At 45.1% G+C, this 25,742-nt stretch overlaps 1 protein-coding gene across 2 annotated transcripts in view; it reads right to left on the bottom strand.

Moving 5' to 3' along the window:
- The window catches only part of ppifb (peptidylprolyl isomerase Fb), a 31,243-nt gene extending 5,718 nt beyond the window's left edge, over window positions 1–25,525 (bottom strand). The window contains exons 1-2 of one of the 2 annotated variants that reach the window (XM_060939129.1): window positions 25,174–25,525; window positions 2,245–2,275 (exon numbers count right to left, since the gene is read on the bottom strand). In XM_060939129.1, coding sequence (XP_060795112.1) covers window positions 2,245–2,275; window positions 25,174–25,341 — 199 coding nt within the window. In that variant the 5' untranslated portion in view covers window positions 25,342–25,525. Of the gene's footprint in view, window positions 1–2,244; window positions 2,276–18,285; window positions 18,314–25,173 lie in introns of those variants that run through there. The other variant, XM_060939130.1, reaches the window with a different exon arrangement.
- Between the last annotated feature and the right edge of the window lie 217 nt (window positions 25,526–25,742).

The following is a 25,742-nucleotide window of genomic DNA, read 5'->3' as shown; positions in this document are numbered from 1 at the left end:
CAGACAAAAACCTGTTCAGGTTTCATCAGTTTAAAGATTCAATCAGTGAAAATCAGTGGAGAACTCTCTCCTGCACTTGTTATTAGAAAAGATATAAAAAATACCCACAACATGTCCAAAAAAGTGTATTATGATGGAATTAATGGTCGCATTACTCAACTCTACAACAGAAACAGATCGAAACACAGATTTGGACTCGGTGTAAATAATGTGCAGATTAAACAAACAAACAAATAAATAACTGCTCAGGTCGCTCCAGCTACAGCGAGGGAAAGCTAAAGGGCTAAACACCCGTTTCCATGGTAACAGTCACCGTCAACCCTCAAAGAGCAGCGTTTAAGTTTCAGACGCTCGGCACCACGAGACAAAATACGTCTTTCACACTCCATGTCAAACACGACACGGTGAATAAACATGTTTCTCACACACACACACACACACACACACACACACAGAGCAGTGACAGACACGCCTCCTCTCCAACGCAGCAGCCAATCACATTGCACCGTCCGTAAATCTGTTCTGATTTATATTCACAAATGGCCCTTTTCCACTACCCTTTTTCAGCTCACTTCAGCTCGCTCCAGCTCACTTCAGCCCGACACAGCTCGTGTTTCGACTATCTCAGAACAGCACGACTCAGCTCGCTTCAGTCCTGCTTAGCACCCAAAACTCGCACGGTTTTGGAGTGGGGCTGAAGCGAGCCAAAGCGAGCCGAGTGAGGCTAGGGGCATGAGGAGACACTCCCCTGTGCACTGATTGGTGAGGAGGAGTGTCCTCACATGCCCACACGCCCCGCGAGCGCGCTGGGATCTGTAAACACCGCAAACCTGGAAGAAGAAGAATTACGAGAATTTCTGAAGCCTTATGCGCCTCGCCTCCTCCATGTTTATTGTTTACTATCCGGGTCGTGAGACTACCACTTAAAAGGTCACTGATGTCACTGTTTGCGCCACTTAACGACATCACATGACGTCCACCCACTTTCGCTAACTCCACCCAATGTGTCCACCCACTTCCAGCCAGCACGGTTCAGCGCGGTTGTAGTCGAAATGCAACTCCAACAGCCCCGCTCAGCTCGACTCAGCCCAACTCAGCACGGCACGACTCAGCCCGACACGGCTCAGCCCGACTCAGCACGGCACGGCTCAGCCCAACTCAGCACGGCACAGCTCAGCCCGACTCAGCCCGACTCAGCACGGCACGGCTCAGCCCGACTCAGCACGGCACGGCTCAGCCCGACTCAGCACGGCACGGCTCAGCCCGACTCAGCACGGCACGGCTCAGCCCGACTCAGCACGGCACGGCTCAGCCCGACTCAGCACGGCACGGCTCAGCCCGACTCAGCACGGCACGGCTCAGCCCGACTCAGCACGGCACGGCTCAGCCCGACTCAGCACGGCACGGCTCAGCCCGACTCAGCACGGCACGGCTCAGCCCGACTCAGCACGGCACGGCTCAGCCCGACTCAGCACGGCACGGCTCAGCCCGACTCAGCACGGCACGGCTCAGCCCGACTCAGCACGGCACGGCTCAGCCCGACTCAGCACGGCACGGCTCAGCCCGACTCAGCACGGCACGGCTCAGCCCGACTCAGCACGGCACGGCTCAGCCCGACTCAGCACGGCACGGCTCAGCCCAACTCAGCACAGCACGGCTCAGCCCGACTCAGCACGGCACGGCTCAGCCCGACTCAGCACGGCACGGCTCAGCCCGACTCAGCACGGCACGGCTCAGCCCAACTCAGCACAGCACGGCTCAGCCGCGTTTGTAATGGAAAAGCGGCATTATAGCAGGAACGACGGTTACGGAGAAATAACATCAACATCACCACAGGAAACTAAACCACATCACAGAACGTTTACTCTCATCATCATCAGAACCTGTTTACACAGTAAACAGAGAGTTTATGGCAATTATTTCATCCTGTTTTGTTCCATATTTCAACAACTTCAAGTAAAATAGGACTGAAATTTATACTGGATTGATAAATTTTTTTAAATATTTTTCTTTGCAAACCTGGATTATTGTGATACTGATTGTTTTGTTTGTTCGTTCTTTTTTTAATCAAAATGTACTGTAATATGATTTTTTTCCATATGGGCTCCAGTACTTTATAAATGTATTATTACTCCATAAATTTGATATGAAACCAAGAGAAAAGAGAAATTAAATTCAATAATAGTGTAACAGTGATGAAATTTTCATTTTAATATCCTTTATGACGGGTGTTTCTGCACTGACCTGCTGTTTTTGGAACGATATCCGCGTTCAGCTGAAACACAAACAAATTTAGAAGGATTTTAGAACAATAAACACACACAGATTATACACAAAGCAAATAAACACTTTATAGCAGAATCAGATCTGAATAAATCAGACTCAGAGACGTGAACGCGACTTTTATAAACTGCACAAAATACACAAACTGCCACAATATCCTTCAAACATCACCTCTGATTCAGTCCTGTTCATCTGGAGGAGTTTAAACTCAGATTTACACACACAGGAAACATCTCTCTCTCTCTCTGTCTGTCTCTCGGTCTGTCTGTCTGTCTCACTCTCTGGTCTGTCTCTGTGTCTGTCTGTTTCTCTCTGTCTGGTCAGTCTGTCTCTCTCTGTGTCTCTCTGTCTGTCTCTCTCTCTGTGTCTGTCTCTCTGTCTCTGGTCTGTCTGTCTCTGGTCTGTCTGGGTCTGTCTCTCTGTCTGTCTATCTCTCTCTGGTCTGTCTGTCTGTCTCTCTCTGTGTCTCTCTCTGTGTCTGTCTCTGGTCTGTCTGTCTATCTCTCTGTCTGTCTGTCTGGTCGGTCTGTCTCTCACTATCTGTCTGGTCGGTCTGTCTGTCTGTCTGTCTCTCTCTCTGTCTGTCTCTCTCTCTGTGTGTCTCTCTCTCTGTGTGTCTCTCTCTCTCTCTCTCTCTCTCTCTCTGTGTGTCTCTCTCTCTCTCTCTGTGTCTGTCTGTCTGTCTCTCTCTCTCTCTGTGTGCGCATGCGTGAGTGAGTGGGCGTGCTGGTGAGTGCTGTGAGCGTCGTGCCCTTCTGTGGCTTTCTAACTTTCCTTCTTTCTGATCCTTTTGTTCGGTATTTTTTTTAATGTACATTTCACTGTTGCATAAGGCACACTTTCTCTTGGACGGGTCTGTCCCCTGAGCCCGTATCCAGCTTTTGCTGGTCGGAGCCATGGCCTCCTCTGGAGGGTCCATGGATTTTACAACCTTATCACGCCGTCATGGCGTTAAGGTGGTTGCGGATGTCAGTGTTGAGGAGTGCAGTCTAGCAGTGGGTGATATCGTTGGTCATGAGAACATGGCGTCGGCCTCGAGGATGAATAGAGCCATTGTAATTTTCTTTAAACGCATTGACTTTGCGAATGTAATGGTCGAAAGGGGAGTGGTGCTCAATGGCGTACTCCACATGGTTTTGCCTTTAAGTTTGCCTTCGAAGAAAATCGTTATTTCTAATGTTCCCCCTTTTCTCCCTGATAGCATGCTCGAACGGGAGCTTTCTCGCCATGGCAAGCTGGTCTCAAAGATTTTTAAAATGTCGCTTGGTTGTAAATCGCCTCTTCTTAAACATGTTGTCTCTTTTCGCCGTCAGGTTTACATGATACTTAATGGCAGTGATGAACTTAATATAACCCTTCGTTTCAAAATTGACGACTCCGACTACGTTGTGTTTGTTACGTCTGACACAATTATGAAATGTTTTATATGTGGGGAAATGGGGCATTTGGTTCGCACATGCCCTAATAGGCCTAAAAATGATGAGGGGCAGCATGAGAGAAATGTGACCGGTGTTTCAGCTGGTGGCGAACCAGCGGATGTGCCGCCTCTGGCTGAGGAGCCTCCAGCTGGTTCCCAACCGGCTGGTACTATCGCTGCCCCTGCCGATATTGTCGACACTGATGTAAAGCGCACACGCTTGGAACCCTTTCCGATCGCATCGCAACAACCTATCCTCGCAACACCCCAGGATGCACCTGTTGCGGCGGCAAATCCTGCGCAACCTTTTGCTGGTCCAGCGAGGACAACGGAGGCCGTAGAACCCGAGGCCTTGCTTATTGATAGTGTGGATACGCAGAATGCTCGCACTGATGGATATTTCTGTTCAAACGCCAGTGGAGGTCGAGTCGACTGGAAATCCTGCTGTACAGACATCCTCAGGTAGGACTGCTGTTTCTATTACCGATATTGTTGCGAGTGGGTCTGCTACCAACACTGATCTATTGTCTACCCTTACTGTCCCTGCTGCCAGCCCAATAGAGTTCAAAGCACCGAAGTCAAAAAGGAAAAATGTAACTGATGATGCGAGTTGTATTGCCAAAAGGCACGTTAAAGTGGTCTCTGCGGACTCGGAGAGTGATGGATACTCTTACGACTCCAGCAGTTTCTCTTCGTCTCCCACTTCAAGCGCTGTGGTTATGTACACCGCTGATTATATCAGTAAGTTTTTGTTGGATACAAAAGGGAAAAGGAATGTAAAAATTGAGGAGTATTTTGTAGACGGGAAACAGTTTTTGCAGGACGTGTGCCATCATAGACATGAAGGCGCGTTTAGTGACCCCGAAATTCACCGCCTGAGAAAGATCGTTACGAAAGTTAAGAAATATTTAAAACGTGACGATGCGCAAATGGTCTAGTTTTCCCCTTCGCTTCTGTCTTGTCTCTCTCCCCTTCATATTTTTGACAATCATGAATAGTGTTCGGATTGCCTCCCTAAATATCAACGGGGCCAGGGATTGTGAGAAGAGGGCATTGATCTATGAACTGATTAGGCAGAAGGCGATTGATGTCATGTTCCTGCAAGAGACGCACAGTGATGCGTTAAACGCCACGGACTGGTGTAAGGAGTGGAATGGTTTGTCTGTCCTTAGCCATCATACATCCAGTAGTGCTGGTGTTGCCCTGCTGTTTTCGCGTGACTTTACTCCTCAGTCCCACTGCGTCGATGAAGTTATAAAGGGGAGGCTTTTAAAAACGCGGGCCATTTTTGAGAATGAGGTTTTTGTTTTTATTTGCGCTTATGCGCCGACTACTGGAGGTGACAGGTTGGCCTTTTTTAAGAGACTAAGCGCTCTGATTAGAGATTGCAGTCCGGGTGATTTCTTGTTTCTAGGCGGTGATTTTAATTGCACGACAGATAGCATGGACAGGAACCACGCTGAACCCCATGCCCTGTCGCGCAGCCACCTTGTTGAACTGCTACAAGCACATGGGCTGTGTGATGTTTGGAGGTGCTACCACAAAACCGGCAGACAATACACTTGGGTGCATTCTAGGGGTAACGTGTTGTCCATGGCGCGACTTGACAGATTTTATATTTTTAAACACCATTTGAATACCGTTAGAAAATGCTGGATATGCCCTGTTGGGTTTTCTGACCACAGCATGGTCGTTTGCAATGTTTTCATGACCAATGTTAAACCCAGGAGTGCCTATTGGCATTTTAATGCATCACTTTTAGAGGACTCTAACTTTAAGGACAGTTTTGTTATTTTTTGGAGTGCATTAACGGCTGAGAAAACCTCATCGCTTGCACAGTGGTGGGATGTGGAGAAAGCGAAAATTAAAATGTTTTGTCAAGACTACAGCCTGTGTGTTTCTAAAGTGATTACTGAGTCCCTAAAAGCTATAGAACTTGAAATTATGGATATGCAACACCCCACATCCTCAGTTGGTAATCAATCTTATTATGAGTCTTTTAAATCCAAAAAGGTGTTTTTATCTGACCTTTTAAGAGTTAAGGCTCAGGGAGCTCTAATTAGGTCACGTTTTCAGAACGTTGCTGAAATAGATGCTCCATCCAAGTTTTTCTTTGGTTTGGAAAAGAGGAATAGTCAGAACAGATTCATTCATGGTGTTTATTCCGTATCGGGGACGCTGGTATCAGACTCCTCTGACATTTGCAGAGAAGCTGTATTTTTCTTCTCAGAACTATATCGATGTGAATATGTTGAGCATCCGCATGTGGAAGACTTTTTTTTCCAAAATCTGCCCACCGTCAGTGATGACTCTGCCAAGGTGCTTGATGGGCCTTTGTCATTGGATGAGCTAGAGGTTGCCCTCCACACTATGCAGTGTGGGAAAGCACCAGGCATTGATGGGCTATCAGTTGAGTTATTTCGAGCCTTTTGGCCTATCCTGGGGAAAGACTTTCTCAGTGTCCTAAACGAATGTTTGGAAACAGGGCAACTACCTTTGTCATGTAGGAGGGCGGTGCTTACCCTGCTGCCTAAAAAAGGTGACTTGAACAATCTCAAACTGGCGCCCTGTAGCTTTACTTACAACTGATTATAAAATTATTTCAAAGACCCTAGCTATTCGTTTGGGAAAGGTAATGTCGGAGGTCATACATCAAGACCAGACTTATTGCATACCTGAGCGTTTTATATTTGACAACATCCACCTAATTAAAGGTGTCCTCGACGTTTCCAAACTTGTTGGTCTGAAAACTGGTTTGGTTTCACTGGACCAGGAAAAGGCTTTCGACCGCGTGGAGCACTCATATTTGTGGAAAGCACTGAAGCATTTTGGTTTTGGTGATGCCTTTCTAAGGTTGATCAAAATGCTGTATTGCAATGTCGAAAGCGTACTTAAAATCAATGGCTTTTTGTGTGCTCCATTCAGTGTTAACAGGGGTGTTCGGCAGGGTTGTTCTCTCTCTGGTATGCTCTATTCATTAGCTATCGAGCCTCTGTTAGTGCAGTTGAGGGCTGAGCTCTCTGGTCTGTATGTTCCTTCTTGTAAAAGTGTTTTTAAATTGTCAGCCTATGCCAATGATGTCATCACATTGGTCAATGGACAAAAAAATATTGAGGTGCTACTCAAAACAACTGACCTGTTTGGTTCCATATCATCTGCTAAGGTGAATTGGAACAAGAGCGATGCTTTTTGTGTTGGGGGTTGGTCTGGACATGACATACAACTTCCTGCTGGGCTGATGTGGAAGAGGGAGGGTCTTAAGTACCTGGGGTTTACCTGGGTGATCAAAACACCTCTCGGAAAAATTGGGAAGGAGTCTTGGAGAAGATCAAAGGCCGTCTGAACAGATGGAGGTGGATTTTACCCCATATGTCCTACAGGGGGCGCATCCTCATCACGAACAATCTGGTCGCTGCTTCATTGTGGCACAAATTAATATGTGCCGACCCCCCAAAAGATTTCCTGGCCAATATTCAAGCGCTTCTAGTGAGCTTTTTTTGGGACAATTTGCACTGGTTGCCTCAAAGCGTTCTGTATTTGCCAAAGGATGAAGGGGGACAAGGTCTGATACATTTACCAAGCAGAGTGGCAGCTTTCCGTCTAATGTTCTTGCAGAGATACTTGATGGGTCCCAAAGACTTGGTGTGGAGACCGCTTGTGAGCCTTCTATTTCAGACTGTGGAGGGTTTGAAGATGGACAAGGCTCTCTTCCTAATGGACATTAAAAGGCTGGACATTTCTGGATTACCGACGTTCTACAAGGGCGTTTTCCAGATTCTGGGCCTGTTCCATACACAAAGGCCTGGACCGAATACGTCGCTGCATTGGCTGCTTGAGGAACCCTTAATCCACGGCTCTAGGTTGGATGTCTCTACGGACGGCAACCTTACACTGTCGAGACTTTTGTCCAGGACTGGTGTTTTTCAGGTTAAACATTTGGTGAACTGTACAGGTGTTAACTTCTCATCTTCCTCTGAGTTGGTAGCGCGTTTGGGCTTCAGGTCCGCACGCATTGTCGACAAATTGCTGGGCAGATGGAAAAAGTGTTTCTCGGCGGATGAACTCAAAATGCTGACAAGGTACAGTGGGGGGGTTGACTTCCCCATCAAGGACGACTCTTTCCCCTTGCTGAACATCTTTCCTGGACTTGGGGATTGTACAGGGGTTCTATTGGAGGGCAGAGAGGATGTTGGGGTTTCTCTGGCCACCTCGAGCGGGTAAGTTTTCTATAAGTTGTGTGATTGTTTTAAATAAACAGAAGCTTAATATGAGAGTCGACACCCCTTGGCGAGATGTTTTAAATTTACAAAATGATGTGAAACCTGAATGGAGGACACTGTTCAGCCACCCCTGAGAAAACAGATTGGTGATTTGCAGTGGAGACTCCTCCATGGTATCTTGGCAATTAATGCGTTTGTTTGTATTATCAACCCTGCAGTGAGTCAAGACTGCCCTTTTTGTTTTCAGAGAGAAACTGTTTTTCATTGTTTTATGCACTGTTCAAGACTTTTGCCTTTGTTCGGCATTTTGACAAATTTGTTTTTGGCCTTTGGTGAAGTTTTTTCTGTGCAGACTTTTATTTTGGGTTTCAGGTTCACACAGAAGCACAGAGCCAAGTGTCAGCTGATAAACTTTATTTTGGGTCAGGCAAAAATGGCCATTTACATCAGCAGGAGGAACAGGGTGTCTGGAGACTCGGATTGCAGTGCAGTACGTGTGTTTTCAAGTCTGGTGAAATCCAGGATTCTTATTGATTTCCATTTTTATGAACATATGAAAGATATTGATAAATTTGTTGTCAGGTGGTGTTGTGGGGAAGCACTTTGCGCAGTGAGGGATGAGGATGGGACCTTTTCTTGTTTTCTAGCCTAGAACTTGGTTGTATGGTCCTTTTTTTTTACAGTGTTGTGTTCATTTATTTGAAGTACATGTCAATGGTATAAACAAGGGTCTGTGAATAAAGTGGATTTAAAATCTCAAAAAAAAAAAATCTCTCTCTGTGTGTCTCTCTCTCTGTGTCTCTCTCTCTGTGTCTCTCTCTCTCTCTGTGTCTCTCTCTCTCTCTGTGTCTCTCTCTCTCTCTGTGTCTCTGTCTGAGAGAACTTTAAACTCTCTCTGCCTCAGGAGCTCTGATTGGGGCTCTGGTGCTGCGATGGATTTTGCACGAGCGGACTTCCGGCACCCCAAGAATCTCTTACACATAAATCATGCGACTGTTTACAGCTCGAGCTGACTTGCATTTTATAATAATCCTTAAAAATATTACTGAGGTGAGAGTAAAATTAAATGGCTCCTTTGCCAATGTGAATGTAATAAAGTTTTAAAAGCCAAGTTTTGATTAATTATCTGAACTTAATCAGCGAGTTTCTGAGTTTATTCCGTTCAGCACTAATTCCGTTAGCACACTGTAAACTAACAGCGCAGCTGATACTGGGCTTTCAGTTTAATACATCTCCTGGGCTTTAATACATCTCCTGGGCTTTAATACATCTCCCGGGCTTCCAGTTTAATACATCTCCTGGGCTTCCAGTTTAATACATCTCCTGGGCTTTAATACATCTCCTGGGCTTTAATACATCTCCCGGGCTTCCAGTTTAATACATCTCCTGGGCTTCCAGTTTAATACATCTCCTGGGCTTCCGGTTTATCTACTGAGGTTTTACTAGCAGTTTATGAACAATTTGTTTCTCCTGATAAAATGTTGCTGTCTAATAGCGAGTTAAATAAATAAAAATGCTTCGTAATAATCACTGGTAGCATAGCTTCCGGTTTTAATGAGCTCGAGACCGGAAGTCAGAGGGATGCAGGAAATGGTGTGGGACAGGATGTGGTACTACAGCAACCTGCTATGACCCAGAAGCAGGCGAGGTTAGAGGTCAGTTTAACTGAAACTAAACTGGGACACATTTATTTCAGACGGTTATACTAATTAAAATGATGAAGACTAAACACATAAAATGAAGGAATTAAAGACAATTCGCCGAGTTTTTCCTAGTTTTATAGTGATCATGTATTTTTGGAAAGCTTTAAAAATCAATAAAACCTACAAGTGTTTATAGTAGTATAAAACAACAACAACATTTTCTAAGTTAACCTCCTAGGATGATGCTTAGTTTTTCAATTATACTTTCAATTACTGTAGAAGTTGAACATACCTAAATGTGCCTTTTCAAACAAACATGATGCAACATAAGAATTCATCCACCATTATTTATTAAACTCTATTGCTCCTGGTAGTCTCCCGGTTTGCTTCTTATGTATGGCAACTTCTAATATTTGATTAAGTTACTGCACACCTCGTTTAGACAGGGTAACAGGATTGACACAAAAAAATTAGTCATGCATAGACTACTTACCAAAACTGAAGTTTTTAAGTAAATATTCTCAGATTCAGTTCATTCTGCCATCCATATAAAAGGTGAGAATATGTAGATCCTTGGCAACAAATAATTTCAATAATAGCTTTTGGGAGCATTTATTTTTGTTATGTGATTAATCACGGTAACAGAACTGACACAAACCTCTGGGACAGGTACAAAAATTAACAAAACATCGAAAAAAAATCTCTTTTCTTAATGGCATTTTCAATTTGTGACATCATATGTCCATTGTGGTTTCCACAGTCTTGTTGTTGAACATGAAAAAGTTTCAATTCCACCTTCGTCTAACATTAAGAATCATGTCTGAAAAAAAAGTCTCTTTTCAGTGGAACAGCCATTTTTGCTCATTTTCGACCCTAAAATTTGCTATAAAATGCACATTTATGAACCAAAGTAGTCAAATTTTGAAATGCAAGGTAGAACTGATAATGTTTTATCATATGAGACCATAAAAAGGTTTTAGAAATCTCAAAATGTAAACAAAACACGTCCGGACAAAAAAAAAAAAAAAACGTTTTCTGTGAAAGTGACTCATATACAGAACTGTACAGTGCTCACTCACTTGAGGATTTTCATATGCAAGAATAAAAATCACTTTTTCACTAAACATTCACAAAAAATGTGTTTGCAATTAATTGGGCTCCACTGTTTTTATCATTTCAACCGCGCATCAGACCCTCGGCCAACTGAAAATGTCTTTCATGCACTTTTCTCCCTCATGAGAATTTTGAAAAGTTGGCAAGTATGTATTATTTGCACCAACATTTTAATATTGAATAAACAAATCAAAATTGTGTATAATTACCTTACATCCACGCTGTGGGAAAAGTTTTGAGCGAAAATTAAAACTAACTTGGAGTGAAAAAGGTGAAATAATCTGTGATGAAGTTGGCAGAGACTCTGAGGTAAAGTGAGAGGAGGGGGGAGGGGGGAGGGGTCAAGCATCACTGCCGCCTCACACACTATGTTTACATGCACATAGAGAGAATCGAATTTCTGCCGTTGCTCGACTGAAATCGAAGTTCAAAATGCCATGTATACACCTTAATTCGGCTGAAATTGAACCGAACTTGATTTCTCAGAATCGAGCTACACGACCTAGTTTATGCGATTTCTGCCGAGCTACTTTGTGCATGTATACCCTATCGAGCTAGTTGTCGAGCTACTTCCGGAAGTGACGAGTGACGAGACCACAAGCGGGAAACACAACAGCCTCGGTCGGCATGACAACGAATCATGACAATGGCATGAATCTTTTCTTTTTGTGGCATTGTTTTCACTGTTAAAATTTAGCTCACTTACTGCATCACCAAATACATCTGTACAGCTGTTGCATAGCTGTGAATTGTGTACATAAACAAGTCATTGTATTTGTGTGTGTGTGTGTGTGTATATATATATATATATATATATATATATATATATATATATATATATATATATATATATATATATATATATGTCCAACATCTGAAGAATGTCAATAAAAACAAAACAACTGAACTTTTTGTGTGTTTATTAAGACATAAGTTAAATTGTAAGCAAAAAAAATATTTTTTTGTAAGCAAAAAATGGACTTTAGAAAAATATTATTGTGCAAAATAAGTTGTCTTACAAAACAGTGGTCTGCGCCGGACAGTTTGTAGCCATAGTCTATTAGAGCAAGCCTAACAGCTTGAACACGGAACTGCTAGTGTTGCCAGATTGGGGGTTTTAAGTGCATTTTAGCGGATTTGAACATGTTTTGGGCTGGAAAACGTCAGCAGTATCTGGCAACACTATAGCTCTTCTTCATGACGACAACCGAAAGTGTACCAACACGATGGGGCGTGTAGCGCCATGTGTGGCTCGGGTGCACAATGCACCTTGCACAATAGCCCGATTTCACTTGTGCATGTAGGATTGGATTTCTCTGGCACCCCTGCTGGGACCCTTTGCTCGATTACCAACAGCAGCTCGATTTGGACGTGCATGTAAACGTAGTCACTGACTCACTTTCCCGGGTTAAACTCCCACCACTCCCCCTCGCTCTACACCACTCCCCCTCGCTCTAGCTTTTGTTTTGTTTTCACTGAGTAACCATTTTGATTTGTAAACTAGAGCCGTGATTTAAACTGCTGTTTCTTTGGACGTAACTAAAGCAAACAGAAATAAAAACCGCCCCTTCTTTTCTCCTCAGAAGGTTTAGCCTCCGATGCTAACCTTTTCGCCACAGCTTTCATAGCGTGCGCATGCGCATCCAGGAAGCAACAGATGGCGCGAGGCCTGTTGCCTCGGCAACCTTCGTCACTCCGTCGCACGGGCAGTGACGCCATCACCACTCACAGGCTTATTATGGGGAAAGAAATGAGCTGGGTTGTTTTTTCTTCTTCCCCATGTTTATTTACTTTAAAAAACACACACACACCAAACTGATGATCAGGTGCATCTTTACGCTCGATCACGGAGGCTGCCATCTTTCAACTCTTTGTTTGAAGCGAGCTTACGTACAGCTATCTAACAAGCACGTTCATTGGTTGTTACAGAGCGATGGGCCAATCACGTACCTCGTTTCATCTCAATGACGGAATTACTGAAAGTCGGAACGAATAGGATATGAATGCGGATTTTTGAGCGAAAAATCGGAAATTTTTTTTTTTTTCAAATTTTGAGGTGAAAAAAGCGGAATCCCGCGAATTCGCAGAAAAATCACATCCCTGCAGGAAAAAACCCTGCACTTCACTCAAGTAACAATATACTTTTTACATTTTGCATTATTGATGCCATGTAGAAATGTATATAGTTTATATATTAGCTTTTTATTTTATTCTTTTTTATGTTTTATGTAAAGCACTTTAAGTGAAATCAGATCTGACAAATAAGATTTAATTTTTAAAAATTTAAAAAAAAGTCTATTATTGTTAAAATAAGTTAATTAGAAATTCATTTAAAATAAATAAATTTAAATTAAAAATAAAAGCCCCAAAGTAAACTAATTAAAATAAAAAAATTAATTAATTGTTTAGCATAAATAAAATGTTGAATTAAAAATATTAAAATAAAGACTTAATTATTATTATTGAAGTTTATTTTCAAATTCACTTATCCCTTTGTACATGTTTATACCATCACTACAACCACTCAAAATAATAATAATAATAATAATAATAATAATAATAATAATATTTATAATAAATTATTTGTAACACATTCCCACTGTTTATAATAACAGAGCTGTGTTTCCTAAAGTTCAGTAATAAACTCTGTGTAAGAGAACTGTGAGATCTGATAAATTCAGTTTATAAAATAAAGATAAGAGTTTACTGAAGCAGCCACCTGCTGGAGTTCAGTTAAAACTAAATAAAAATAAAAACAACCAGGTCACGAGTTTGGACTGTCCACATGCTCTCACACACCAAGTTTATAGAGTGTAGTGTGTGTGTGTACCTGGAAGGTGACTCTCCCCAGAGGTTGTGAGTGTGTGTGTGAGTGTGAGTGTGTGTGTGTCACGGGCGCAGATAGAGGGGGGGACGGGGGGGATTCGTCCCACCCAGATTTAAATTCACCTCGTTCGGTCCCCCCCCACTTATAAGGAGGAAAAAAACGTCTATACTGTCTTTCTTTGCATAAGGCAAACCTCACGGAAAAATCAAAAGACTAATTACCATTCGGTTTATTGAGGTGCACAGCAGTACATACATACAGTAGTTGCAACTGCACAGACTGCACAAGTTGCGAGCTCGAGCTTGGTTGCTATGGTTACAAGTTTGACAGGCATATCGGGGACAGCTCCTCCTATTTCAGGACCCCAACACGGCATGATGAAGGGTGCCAAAAGGCAGAAAACGATTGCATCGTTTTTTTAAAAAAAAAAAACGCGACTGTAAGTAAACTGTGCCTTACTTTATCATATCACCTTGCAATGTTTTGATAGTCTGTTCAAAGTAATGTCGTAGTGAAAGTAAAATCGTACGGAGTAGAGATGCCTTTCTGGTAGCCTCCTTCTTTCGGTGGCAGCCTGTAGATACAGTGCTCAGAAGGCAGTTTTAATGTTTACTCTGGCGTTCCCTGCCATAATTTCAGCGAGCATATTGTTTCATAAGGAAACTTTGCGAAGAGTTGTTGACTGACTGCCGCTCACGCAACACACAGGCATAGTTAGAAAGTCAGGATGCACTGGATTACACTTTACACACACACACGTAGCCCAGCCTCTCGCTACGTTTAACAGTTGGAACTTAGCAGTTTTAAAACTAGTTTTGCAGTTTCTGTGCGTGATGATAATGTGTAAACTTTGGATTTCCATAGGCTATGTTAAAATGTTATCATTGTCCTGGCCTGCAGGTAGCTCCTGGTGATGGCAGTGAGGGAGGTGAAATAACATGTATACACACTACCGTTCAAAAGTTTGGGGTCACCCAGACAATTTTGTGTTTTCCATGAAAAGTCACACTTTTATTTACCACCATAAGTTGTAAAATGAATAGAAAATATAGTCAAGACATTTTTCTGGCCATTTTGAGCATTTAATCGACCCCACAAATGTGATGCTCCAGAAACTCAATCTGCTCAAAGGAAGGTCAGTTTTATAGCTTCTCTAAAGAGCTCAACTGTTTTCAGCTGTGCTAACATGATTGTACAAGGGTTTTCTAATCATCCATTAGCCTTCTGAGGCAATGAGCAAACACATTGTACCATTAGAACACTGGAGTGAGAGTTGCTGGAAATGGGCCTCTATACACCTATGGAGATATTGCACCAAAAACCACACATTTGCAGCTAGAATAGTCATTTACCACATTAGCAATGTATAGAGTGGATTTCTGATTAGTTTAAAGTGGTGATCATTGAAAAGAACAGTGCTTTTCTTTCAAAAATAAGGACATTTCAAAGTGACCCCAAACTTTTGAACGGCACACACACACACAATATATATATTATATATATATATATATACACACACACACATACACACAAAATGGAATCATTTGCTGACAGCTCAGTCCCCCCCAGTTCAAAAATCCTATCTGTGCCCCTGGTGTGTGTACCTGGAAGGTGACTCTCCCCAGAGGTTGTGAGTGTATGAGAGTGTGTATAGGTGTATGAGAGTGTGAGTGAGTGTGTATAGGTGTGTGTGTGAGTGTAGGTGTGTGTGTGAGTGTGTAGGTGTGTGTGAGTGTGTACCTGGAAGGTGACTCTCACCAGAGGTTGTGAGTGTATGAGAGTGTGTGTGAGTGTAGGTGTGTGTATAGGTGTATGAGAGTGTGTGTGTGTACCTGGACGGTGACTCTCCCCAGAGGTTGTGAGTGTATGAGAGTGTGTGTGTGTGTGTGTGTAGGTGTGTGTGTGTATAGGTGTGTGTGAGTGTGTGTAGGTGTGTGTGAGTGTGTGTGTGTGTGTGTGTGTGTGTGTGTAGGTGTGTGTGTAGGTGTGTGAGTGTAGGTGTGTGCGCGCAGGTGTGTGTATAGGTGTGTGTGTGTGTGTGTGTGTGTGTGTGTGTATATAGGTGTGTGTGTGTGTGAGTGTGTGTAGGTGTGTGTGTGTATAGGTGTGTATGTGTGTGTGTGTATAGGTGTGTGTGTGTGTGTGTGTGTGTGTGTATAGGTGTGTGTGTGTGTGTGTGTGTAGGTGTGTGTGTGTGTATATAGGTGTGTGTGTGTGTGTGTGTAGGTGTGTGAGTGTGTGTGTGTGTATAGGTGTGTGTGTGTGTGTGTGTGTATAGGTGCGTGTGTGTGTATAGGTGTGTGTGTGTGTGTGTGTGTATAGGTGAGTGTGAGTAGGTGTGTGTGTGTGTGTGTGTAGGTGTGTGTGTGTATAGGTGTGTGTGAGTGTGTGTAGGTGTGTGTGAGTGTGTGTGTGTGTGTGTGTGTGTGTGTGTAGGTGTGTGTGTAGGTGTGTGAGTGTAGGTGTGTGCGCGCAGGTGTGTGTATAGGTGTGTGTGTGTGTGTGTGTGTGTGTGTATATAGGTGTGTGTGTGTGTGAGTGTGTGTAGGTGTGTGTGTGTATAGGTGTGTATGTGTGTGTGTGTATAGGTGTGTGTGTGTGTGTGTGTGTGTGTGTATAGGTGTGTGTGTGTGTGTGTGTGTAGGTGTGTGTGTGTGTATATAGGTGTGTGTGTGTGTGTGTAGGTGTGTGAGTGTGTGTGTGTGTATAGGTGTGTGTGTGTGTGTGTGTGTATAGGTGCGTGTGTGTGTATAGGTGTGTGTGTGTGTGTGTGTGTATAGGTGAGTGTGAGTAGGTGTGTGTGTGTGTGTGTATAGGTGTGTGTGTGTGTGTGTGTGTGTGTGTGTATAGGTGAGTGTGTATAGGTGAGTGTGTGTGTGTGTGTGTGTGTGTGTATATAGGTGTGTGTGTGTGTGTAGGTGTGTGTGTGTGTATAGGTGTGTGTGTGTGTATAGGTGTGTGTGTGTGTGTGTATAGGTGTGTGTGTGTGTGTGTGTGTGTGTATAGGTGTGTGTGTGTGTATAGGTGAGTGTGTGTGTGTGTATAGGTGTGTGTGTGTGTGTGTGTATAGGTGTGTGTGTGTGTGTGTAGGTGTGTGTGTGTATAGGTGTGTGTGTGTGTGTGTGTGTGTGTGTGTGTGTGTAGGTGTGTGTGTGTGTGTATATAGGTGTGTGTGAGTGTGTGTAGGTGTGTGTGTGTGTGTATAGGTGTGTGTGTGTGTGTGTGTGTGTGTGTGTGTGTGTGTGTATAGGTGAGTGTGTGTGAGTGTATAGGTGAGTGTGTGTGTGTATAGGTGTGTGTGTGTGTGTGTGTATAGGTGTGTGTGTGTGTGTGTGTGTGTGTGTGTGTGTATAGGTGTGTGTGTGTGTGTGTATATAGGTGTGTGTGTGTGTGTGTGTGTAGGTGTGTGTGTATAGGTGTGTGAGTGTGTGTAGGTGTGAGTGTGTGTAGGTGTGTGTGTAGGTGTGTGTGTGTGTGTGTAGGTGTGTGTGAGTGTGTGTGTGTATAGGTGTGTGTGTGTGTATAGGTGTGTGTGTGTGTGTAGGTGTGTGTGTATAGGTGTGTGTGTGTGTGTGTGTGTGTGTATAGGTGTGTGTGTGTGTGTGTGTGTGTATAGGTGTGTGTGTGTGTGTGTGTGTGTATAGGTGAGTGTGTGTGAGTGTATAGGTGAGTGTGTGTGTGTGTATATAGGTGTGTGTGTGTGTGTGTATAGGTGTGTGTGTGTGTGTGTATAGGTGTGTGTGTGTGTGTGTGTGTAGGTGTGAGTGTGTGTAGGTGTGTGTGTGTGTGTGTGTGTGTGTGTACCTGGAAGGTGACTCTCCCCAGAGGTTGTGAGTGTATGAGAGTGTGTGTGTGTGTGTGTGTGTGTGTGTGTACCTGGAAGGTGACTCTCCCCAGAGGTTGTGAGTGTATGAGAGTGTGTGTAGGTGTGTGTGTGTGTGTATAGGTGTGTGTGTGTGTACCTGTAAGGTGACTCTCCCCAGAGGTTGTGAGTGTATGAGAGTGTGTGTAGGTGTGTGTGTGTGTGTGTAGGTGTGTATGAGTGTGTATAGGTGTGTGTGTACCTGGAAGGTGACTCTCCCCAGAGGTTGTGAGTGTATGAGAGTGTGTATAGGTGTATGAGAGTGTGTGTGTGTGTGTGTACCTGTAAGGTGACTCTCCCCAGAGGTTGTGAGTGTATGAGAGTGTGTGTAAGTGTGTGTGTGTGTGTGTGTGTGTGTGTATAGGTGTGTGTGTGTAGGTGTGTGTGTGTGTGTGTGTGTGTGTGTACCTGGAAGGTGACTCTCCCCAGAGGTTGTGAGTGTATGAGAGTGTGTGTGTGTGTGTGTGTGTGTGTGTAGGTGTGTGTGTGTACCTGGAAGGTGACTCTCCCCAGAGGTTGTGAGTGTATGAGAGTGTGTGTAGGTGTGTGTGTGTGTGTGTATAGGTGTGTGTGTGTGTAGGTGTGTGTGTGTACCTGGAAGGTGACTCTCCCCAGAGGTTGTGAGTGTATGAGAGTGTGTGTAGGTGTGTGTGTGTGTAGGTGTGTGTGTGTGTACCTGGAACGTGACTCTCCCCAGAGGTTGTGAGTGTATGAGAGTGTGTGTAGGTGTGTGTGTGTGTAGGTGTGTGTGTGTACCTGGAACGTGACTCTCCCCAGAGGTTGTGAGTGTATGAGAGTGTGTGTAGGTGTGTGTGTGTGTAGGTGTGTGTGTGTACCTGGAACGTGACTCTCCCCAGAGGTTGTGAGTGTATGAGAGTGTGTGTAGGTGTGTGTGTGTAGGTGTGTGTGTGTGTGTGTACCTGTAAGGTGACTCTCCCTAGAGGTTGTGAGTGTATGAGAGTGTGTGTGAGTGTATGAGAGTGTGTGTGTGTACCTGTAAGGTGACTCTCCCCAGAGGTTGTGAGTGTATGAGAGTGTGTGTAGGTGTGTGTGTGTGTAGGTGTGTGTGTGTAGGTGTGTGTGTGTGTGTGTGTGTGTGTGTGTGTGTACCTGGAAGGTGACTCTCCCCAGAGGTTGTGAGTGTATGAGAGTGTGTGTAGGTGTGTGTGTGTGTGTGTGTGTGTGTGTGTGTGTGTGTGTGTGTGTGTGTGTAGGTGTGTATGAGTGTGTATAGGTGTGTGTGTACCTGTAAGGTGACTCTCCCCAGAGGTTGTGAGTGTATGAGAGTGTGTATAGGTGTATGAGAGTGTGTGTGTGTGTGTGTATAGGTGTGTGTGTACCTGTAAGGTGACTCTCCCTAGAGGTTGTGTGTGTATGAGAGTGTGTATAGGTGTATGAGAGTGTGTGTGTGTGTAGGTGTGTGTGTACCTGTAAGGTGACTCTCCCCAGAGGTTGTGAGTGTATGAGAGTGTGTGTGAGTGTGTATAGGTGTATGAGAGTGTGTGTGTGTGTAGGTGTGTGTGTACCTGTTAGGTTACTCTCCCTAGAGGTTGTGCGTGTATGAGAGTGTGTATAGGTGTATGAGAGTGTGTGTGTGTGTAGGTGTGTGTGTACCTGTAAGGTGACTCTCCCCAGAGGTTGTGAGTGTATGAGAGTGTGTGTGTGTGTGTGTGTGTATGTGTACCTGTAAGGTGACTCTCCCCAGAGGTTGTGAGTGTATGAGAGTGTGTGTGAGTGTGTATAGGTGTATGAGAGTGTGTGTGTGTGTGTGTGTGTGTGTGTGTGTGTACCTGTAAGGTGACTCTCCCCAGAGGTTGTGAGTGTATGAGAGTGTGTGTGAGTGTGTATAGGTGTATGAGAGAGTGTGTGTGTGTGTGTGTGTGTGTGTGTGTGTGTGTGTACCTGTAAGGTGACTCTCCCCAGAGGTTGTGAGTGTATGAGAGTGTGTATAGGTGTATGAGAGTGTGAGTGTGTATAGAGGTGTGTGTGAGTGTGTGTGTGTACCTGGAAGGTGACTCTCCTTAGAGGTTGTGAGTGTGTGTAGGTGTATGAGTGTGTGTGTGTGTGTGTGTGTACCTGTAAGGTGACTCTCCCTAGAGGTTGTGAGTGTGTGTAGGTGTATGAGTGTGTGTGTGTGTGTGTGTACCTGTAAGGTGACTCTCCCTAGAGGTTGTGAGTGTATGAGAGTGTGTATAGGTGTGTGAGAGTGTGTGTGTGTGTGAGTGTGTAGGTGTGTGTGTGTGTGTATAGGTGTGTGTGAGTGTATGAGAGTGTAGGTGTATGAGTGTGTGTATAGGTGTGTGTGTGTGTACCTGTAAGGTGACTCTCCCTAGAGGTTGTGAGTGTATGAGAGTGTGTATAGGTGTATGAGAGTGTGTGTGTAGGTGTGTGTGAGTGTGTGTGTGTGTGTGTACCTGTAAGGTGACTCTCCCCAGAGGTTGTGAGTGTGTGTAGGTGTATGAGTGTGTGTGTGTGTGTGTGTGTGTGTACCTGTAAGGTGACTCTCCCTAGAGGTTGTGAGTGTGTGTAGGTGTATGAGTGTGTGTGTGTGTGTACCTGTAAGGTGACTCTCCCTAGAGGTTGTGAGTGTGTATAGGTGTATGAGTGTGTGTGTGTGTGTGTGTGTGTACCTGTAAGGTGACTCTCCCCAGAGGTTGTGAGTGTGTGTAGGTGTATGAGTGTGTGTGTGTGTGTGTGTGTGTGTACCTGTAAGGTGACTCTCCCCAGAGGTTGTGAGTGTGTGTAGGTGTATGAGTGTGTGTGTGTGTGTGTACCTGTAAGGTGACTCTCCCTAGAGGTTGTGAGTGTGTGTAGGTGTATGAGTGTGTGTGTGTACCTGTAAGGTGACTCTCCCTAGAGGTTGTGAGTGTGTATAGGTGTATGAGTGTGTGTGTGTGTACCTGTAAGGTGACTCTCCCTAGAGGTTGTGAGTGTGTATAGGTGTATGTGTGTGTGTGTGTGTGTACCTGTAAGGTGACTCTCCCTAGAGGTTGTGAGTGTATGAGAGTGTGTATAGGTGTATGAGAGTGTGTGTGTAGGTATGTGTGTGTGTGTACCTGTAAGGTGACTCTCCCCAGAGGTTGTGAGTGTATGAGAGTGTGTGTGAGTGTGTATAGGTGTATGAGAGTGTGTGTGTGTACCTGTAAGGTGACTCTCCCTAGAGGTTGTGTGCGTATGAGAGTGTGTATAGGTGTGTGTAGGTGTGTGTGTGTGTGTGTACCTGTAAGGTGACTCTCCCTAGAGGTTGTGAGTGTATGAGAGTGTGTGTGAGTGTGTGTATAGGTGTATGAGTGTGTGTGTGTAGGTGTGTATAGGTGTGTGTGTGTACCTGTAAGGTGACTCTCCCTAGAGGTTGTGAGTGTATGAGAGTGTGTGTGAGTGTGTATAGGTGTGTGTGTGTAGGTGTGTGTGTGTATAGGTGTGTGTGTGTGTGTGTGTGTGTGTATAGGTGTGTGTGTAGGTGTAGGTGTGTGTGTACCTGTAAGGTGACTCTCCCCAGAGGTTGTGTGTGTATGAGAGTGTGTATAGGTGTATGAGAGTGTGTGTGTGTGTAGGTGTGTGTGTACCTGTAAGGTGACTCTCCCCAGAGGTTGTGTGTGTATGAGAGTGTGTATAGGTGTATGAGAGTGTGTGTGTACCTGTAAGGTGACTCTCCCCAGAGGTTGTGAGTGTATGAGAGTGTGTGTGTGTGTGTATAGGTGTATGAGAGTGTGTGTGTGTGTACCTGTAAAGTGACTCTCCCCAGAGGTTGTGAGTGTATGAGAGTGTGTGTGTGTGTGTGTGTGTGTACCTGTAAGGTGACTCTCCCCAGAGGTTGTGAGTGTATGAGAGTGTGTGTGTGTGTGTATAGGTGTATGAGAGTGTGTGTGTGTGTATAGGTGTATGAGAGTGTGTGTGTGTGTATAGGTGTATGAGAGTGTGTGTGTGTGTACCTGTAAGGTGACTCTCCCCAGAGGTTGTGAGTGTATGAGAGTGTGTGTGTGTGTGTGTGTGTATGTGTACCTGTAAGGTGACTCTCCCCAGAGGTTGTGAGTGTATGAGAGTGTGTATAGGTGTGTGTGTGTATAGGTGTGTGTGTGTAGGTGTGTGTGTGTGTACCTGTAAGGTGACTCTCCCTAGAGGTTGTGAGTGTATGAGAGTGTGTATAGGTGTGTGTGTGTAGGTGTGTGTGAGTGTGTAGGTGTGTGAGTGTGTAGGTGTGTGTGTGTGTGTGTAGGTGTATGAGAGTGTGTGAGTGTGTGTGTATAGGTGTGTGTGTGTGTACCTGTAAGGTGACTCTCCCCAGAGGTTGTGAGTGTATGAGAGTGTGTGTAGGTGTGTGTGTGTATGAGTGTGTATAGGTGTGTGTGTGTACCTGTAAGGTGACTCTCCCCAGAGGTTGTGAGTGTATGAGAGTGTGTGTAGGTGTGTGTGTGTATGAGTGTGTATAGGTGTGTGTGTACCTGTAAGGTGACTCTCCCCAGAGGTTGTGTGTGTATGAGAGTGTGTATAGGTGTATGAGAGTGTGTGTGTACCTGTAAGGTGACTCTCCCCAGAGGTTGTGAGTGTATGAGAGTGTGTGTGTGTGTGTATAGGTGTATGAGAGTGTGTGTGTGTGTGTATAGGTGTATGAGAGTGTGTGTGTGTGTACCTGTAAAGTGACTCTCCCCAGAGGTTGTGAGTGTATGAGAGTGTGTGTGTGTGTGTGTGTGTGTATGTGTACCTGTAAGGTGACTCTCCCCAGAGGTTGTGAGTGTATGAGAGTGTGTGTGTGTGTATAGGTGTATGAGAGTGTGTGTGTGTATAGGTGTATGAGAGTGTGTGTGTGTGTGTGTGTATAGGTGTATGAGAGTGTGTGTGTGTGTACCTGTAAGGTGACTCTCCCCAGAGGTTGTGAGTGTATGAGAGTGTGTGTGTGTGTGTGTGTGTGTATGTGTACCTGTAAGGTGACTCTCCCCAGAGGTTGTGAGTGTATGAGAGTGTGTATAGGTGTGTGTGTGTATAGGTGTGTGTGTGTAGGTGTGTGTGTGTGTACCTGTAAGGTGACTCTCCCTAGAGGTTGTGAGTGTATGAGAGTGTGTATAGGTGTGTGTGTGTAGGTGTGTGTGAGTGTGTAGGTGTGTGAGTGTGTAGGTGTGTGTGTGTGTGTAGGTGTATGAGAGTGTGTATAGGTGTGTGAGTGTGTGTGTATAGGTGTGTGTGTGTGTACCTGTAAGGTGACTCTCCCCAGAGGTTGTGAGTGTATGAGAGTGTGTGTAGGTGTGTGTGTGTATGAGTGTGTATAGGTGTGTGTGTGTACTTGTAAGGTGACTCTCCCCAGAGGTTGTGAGTGTATGAGAGTGTGTGTAGGTGTGTGTGTGTATGAGTGTGTATAGGTGTGTGTGTACCTGTAAGGTGACTCTCCCCAGAGGTTGTGAGTGTATGAGAGTGTGTGTAGGTGTGTGTGTGTATGAGTGTGTATAGGTGTGTGTGTACCTGTAAGGTGACTCTCCCCAGAGGTTGTGAGTGTATGAGAGTGTGTGTAGGTGTGTGTGTGTATGAGTGTGTATAGGTGTGTGTGTACCTGTAAGGTGACTCTCCCCAGAGGTTGTGAGTGTATGAGAGTGTGTATAGGTGTGTGAGTGTGTAGGTGTGTGTGTGTAGGTGTATGAGAGTGTGTGTGTGTAGGTGTGTGTGTGTGTGTGTGTGTACCTGTAAGGTGACTCTCCCCAGAGGTTGTGAGTGTATGAGAGTGTGTATAGGTGTGTGTGAGTGTGTAGGTGTGTGTGTGTGTGTGTAGGTGTATGAGAGTGTGTGTGTGTGTGTGTGTGTGTACCTGTAAGGTGACTCTCCCTAGAGGTTGTGAGTGTATGAGAGTGTGTATAGGTGTATGAGTGTGTGTGTATAGGTGTGTGTATAGGTGTGTGTATAGGTGTGTGTGTACCTGTAAGGTGACTCTCCCCAGAGGTTGTGTGTGTATGAGAGTGTGTATAGGTGTATGAGAGTGTGTGTGTACCTGTAAGGTGACTCTCCCCAGAGGTTGTGAGTGTATGAGAGTGTGTGTGTGTGTGTATAGGTGTATGAGAGTGTGTGTGTGTGTACCTGTAAAGTGACTCTCCCCAGAGGTTGTGAGTGTATGAGAGTGTGTGTGTGTGTGTGTGTGTGTATGTGTACCTGTAAGGTGACTCTCCCCAGAGGTTGTGAGTGTATGAGAGTGTGTGTGTGTGTATAGGTGTATGAGAGTGTGTGTGTGTATAGGTGTATGAGAGTGTGTGTGTGTGTGTGTGTATAGGTGTATGAGAGTGTGTGTGTGTGTACCTGTAAGGTGACTCTCCCCAGAGGTTGTGAGTGTATGAGAGTGTGTGTGTGTGTGTGTGTGTGTGTATGTGTACCTGTAAGGTGACTCTCCCCAGAGGTTGTGAGTGTATGAGAGTGTGTATAGGTGTGTGTGTGTATAGGTGTGTGTGTGTAGGTGTGTGTGTGTGTACCTGTAAGGTGACTCTCCCTAGAGGTTGTGAGTGTATGAGAGTGTGTATAGGTGTGTGTGTGTAGGTGTGTGTGAGTGTGTAGGTGTGTGAGTGTGTAGGTGTGTGTGTGTGTGTAGGTGTATGAGAGTGTGTATAGGTGTGTGAGTGTGTGTGTATAGGTGTGTGTGTGTGTACCTGTAAGGTGACTCTCCCCAGAGGTTGTGAGTGTATGAGAGTGTGTGTAGGTGTGTGTGTGTATGAGTGTGTATAGGTGTGTGTGTGTACTTGTAAGGTGACTCTCCCCAGAGGTTGTGAGTGTATGAGAGTGTGTGTAGGTGTGTGTGTGTATGAGTGTGTATAGGTGTGTGTGTACCTGTAAGGTGACTCTCCCCAGAGGTTGTGAGTGTATGAGAGTGTGTGTAGGTGTGTGTGTGTATGAGTGTGTATAGGTGTGTGTGTACCTGTAAGGTGACTCTCCCCAGAGGTTGTGAGTGTATGAGAGTGTGTGTAGGTGTGTGTGTGTATGAGTGTGTATAGGTGTGTGTGTACCTGTAAGGTGACTCTCCCCAGAGGTTGTGAGTGTATGAGAGTGTGTATAGGTGTGTGAGTGTGTAGGTGTGTGTGTGTAGGTGTATGAGAGTGTGTGTGTGTAGGTGTGTGTGTGTGTGTGTGTGTACCTGTAAGGTGACTCTCCCCAGAGGTTGTGAGTGTATGAGAGTGTGTATAGGTGTGTGTGAGTGTGTAGGTGTGTGTGTGTGTGTGTAGGTGTATGAGAGTGTGTGTGTGTATAGGTGTGTGTGTACCTGTAAGGTGACTCTCCCTAGAGGTTGTGAGTGTATGAGAGTGTGTATAGGTGTATGAGTGTGTGTGTATAGGTGTGTGTATAGGTGTGTGTATAGGTGTGTGTGTACCTGTAAGGTGACTCTCCCTAGAGGTTGTGAGTGTATGAGAGTGTGTATAGGTGTATGAGAGTGTGTGTGTAGGTGTGTGTATAGGTGTGTGTGTGTAGGTGTGTGTGTATGAGAGTGTGTATAGGTGTGTGTGTACCTGTAAGGTGACTCTCCCTAGAGGTTGTGAGTGTATGAGAGTGTGTATAGGTGTATGAGAGTGTGTGTAGGTGTGTGTATAGGTGTGTGTGTGTAGGTGTGTGTGTGTGTACCTGTAAGGTGACTCTCCCTAGAGGTTGTGAGTGTATGAGAGTGTGTATAGGTGTATGAGAGTGTGTGTAGGTGTGTGTATAGGTGTGTGTGTGTAGGTGTGTGTGTGTGTACCTGTAAGGTGACTCTCCCTAGAGGTTGTGAGTGTATGAGAGTGTGTATAGGTGTATGAGAGTGTGTGTGTAGGTGTGTGTGTATGAGAGTGTGTATAGGTGTGTGTGTGTACCTGTAAGGTGACTCTCCCTAGAGGTTGTGAATCCGCCGCGAGCTCCAGAAACACCAGCGGGTTCGTGCTGCTGCTGCTCGCACGCGCTCCTCCTACACCGCACTGCACGCGCCGAGCTATCAGCGCCACCGCGCGCGCTTTAACCAGCCGGGAGCTCACCGTCAGCATGGCCGGTTATTACACACACACTTATACACACACACTCTCTCACACAGCTTTACACTCTCTCTCACTCTCTCTCACTCCGGTACTCACTCCCTCACACTCCTGCAGCGAGTCCCTGCGCGCGCTCCGTGTGAGCGGTGGCGCTGCTTCTTCCCCGGTGTGCGGTGCGGCTCCTGCAGCGCCCTCTAGCGGCTCAGGCCCGTGTTTCAGCCCCCTGCTCTTCAGCTCCGCCCTCTCACTGACGCTCCGCCCCCCGCTCCAGCTAGGGGGCGTGTTATTTTCACAATTTTGACTTTTCCATGTTTCCCCCCCCTAGAAATAAGGAGACGGCCCATCTATGTGGGAAATTCTGCTCTTTTTCAGCAAGTTTTAAAGTTATTGATGAATGTCACACTCTTCAGTAA

Source organism: Neoarius graeffei, chromosome 14, assembly GCF_027579695.1.
Source record: "Neoarius graeffei isolate fNeoGra1 chromosome 14, fNeoGra1.pri, whole genome shotgun sequence".
In the NCBI taxonomy this organism is placed as follows: Eukaryota; Metazoa; Chordata; class Actinopteri; order Siluriformes; family Ariidae; genus Neoarius; species Neoarius graeffei.
This window is presented reverse-complemented; position numbering and strand designations above follow the sequence as displayed.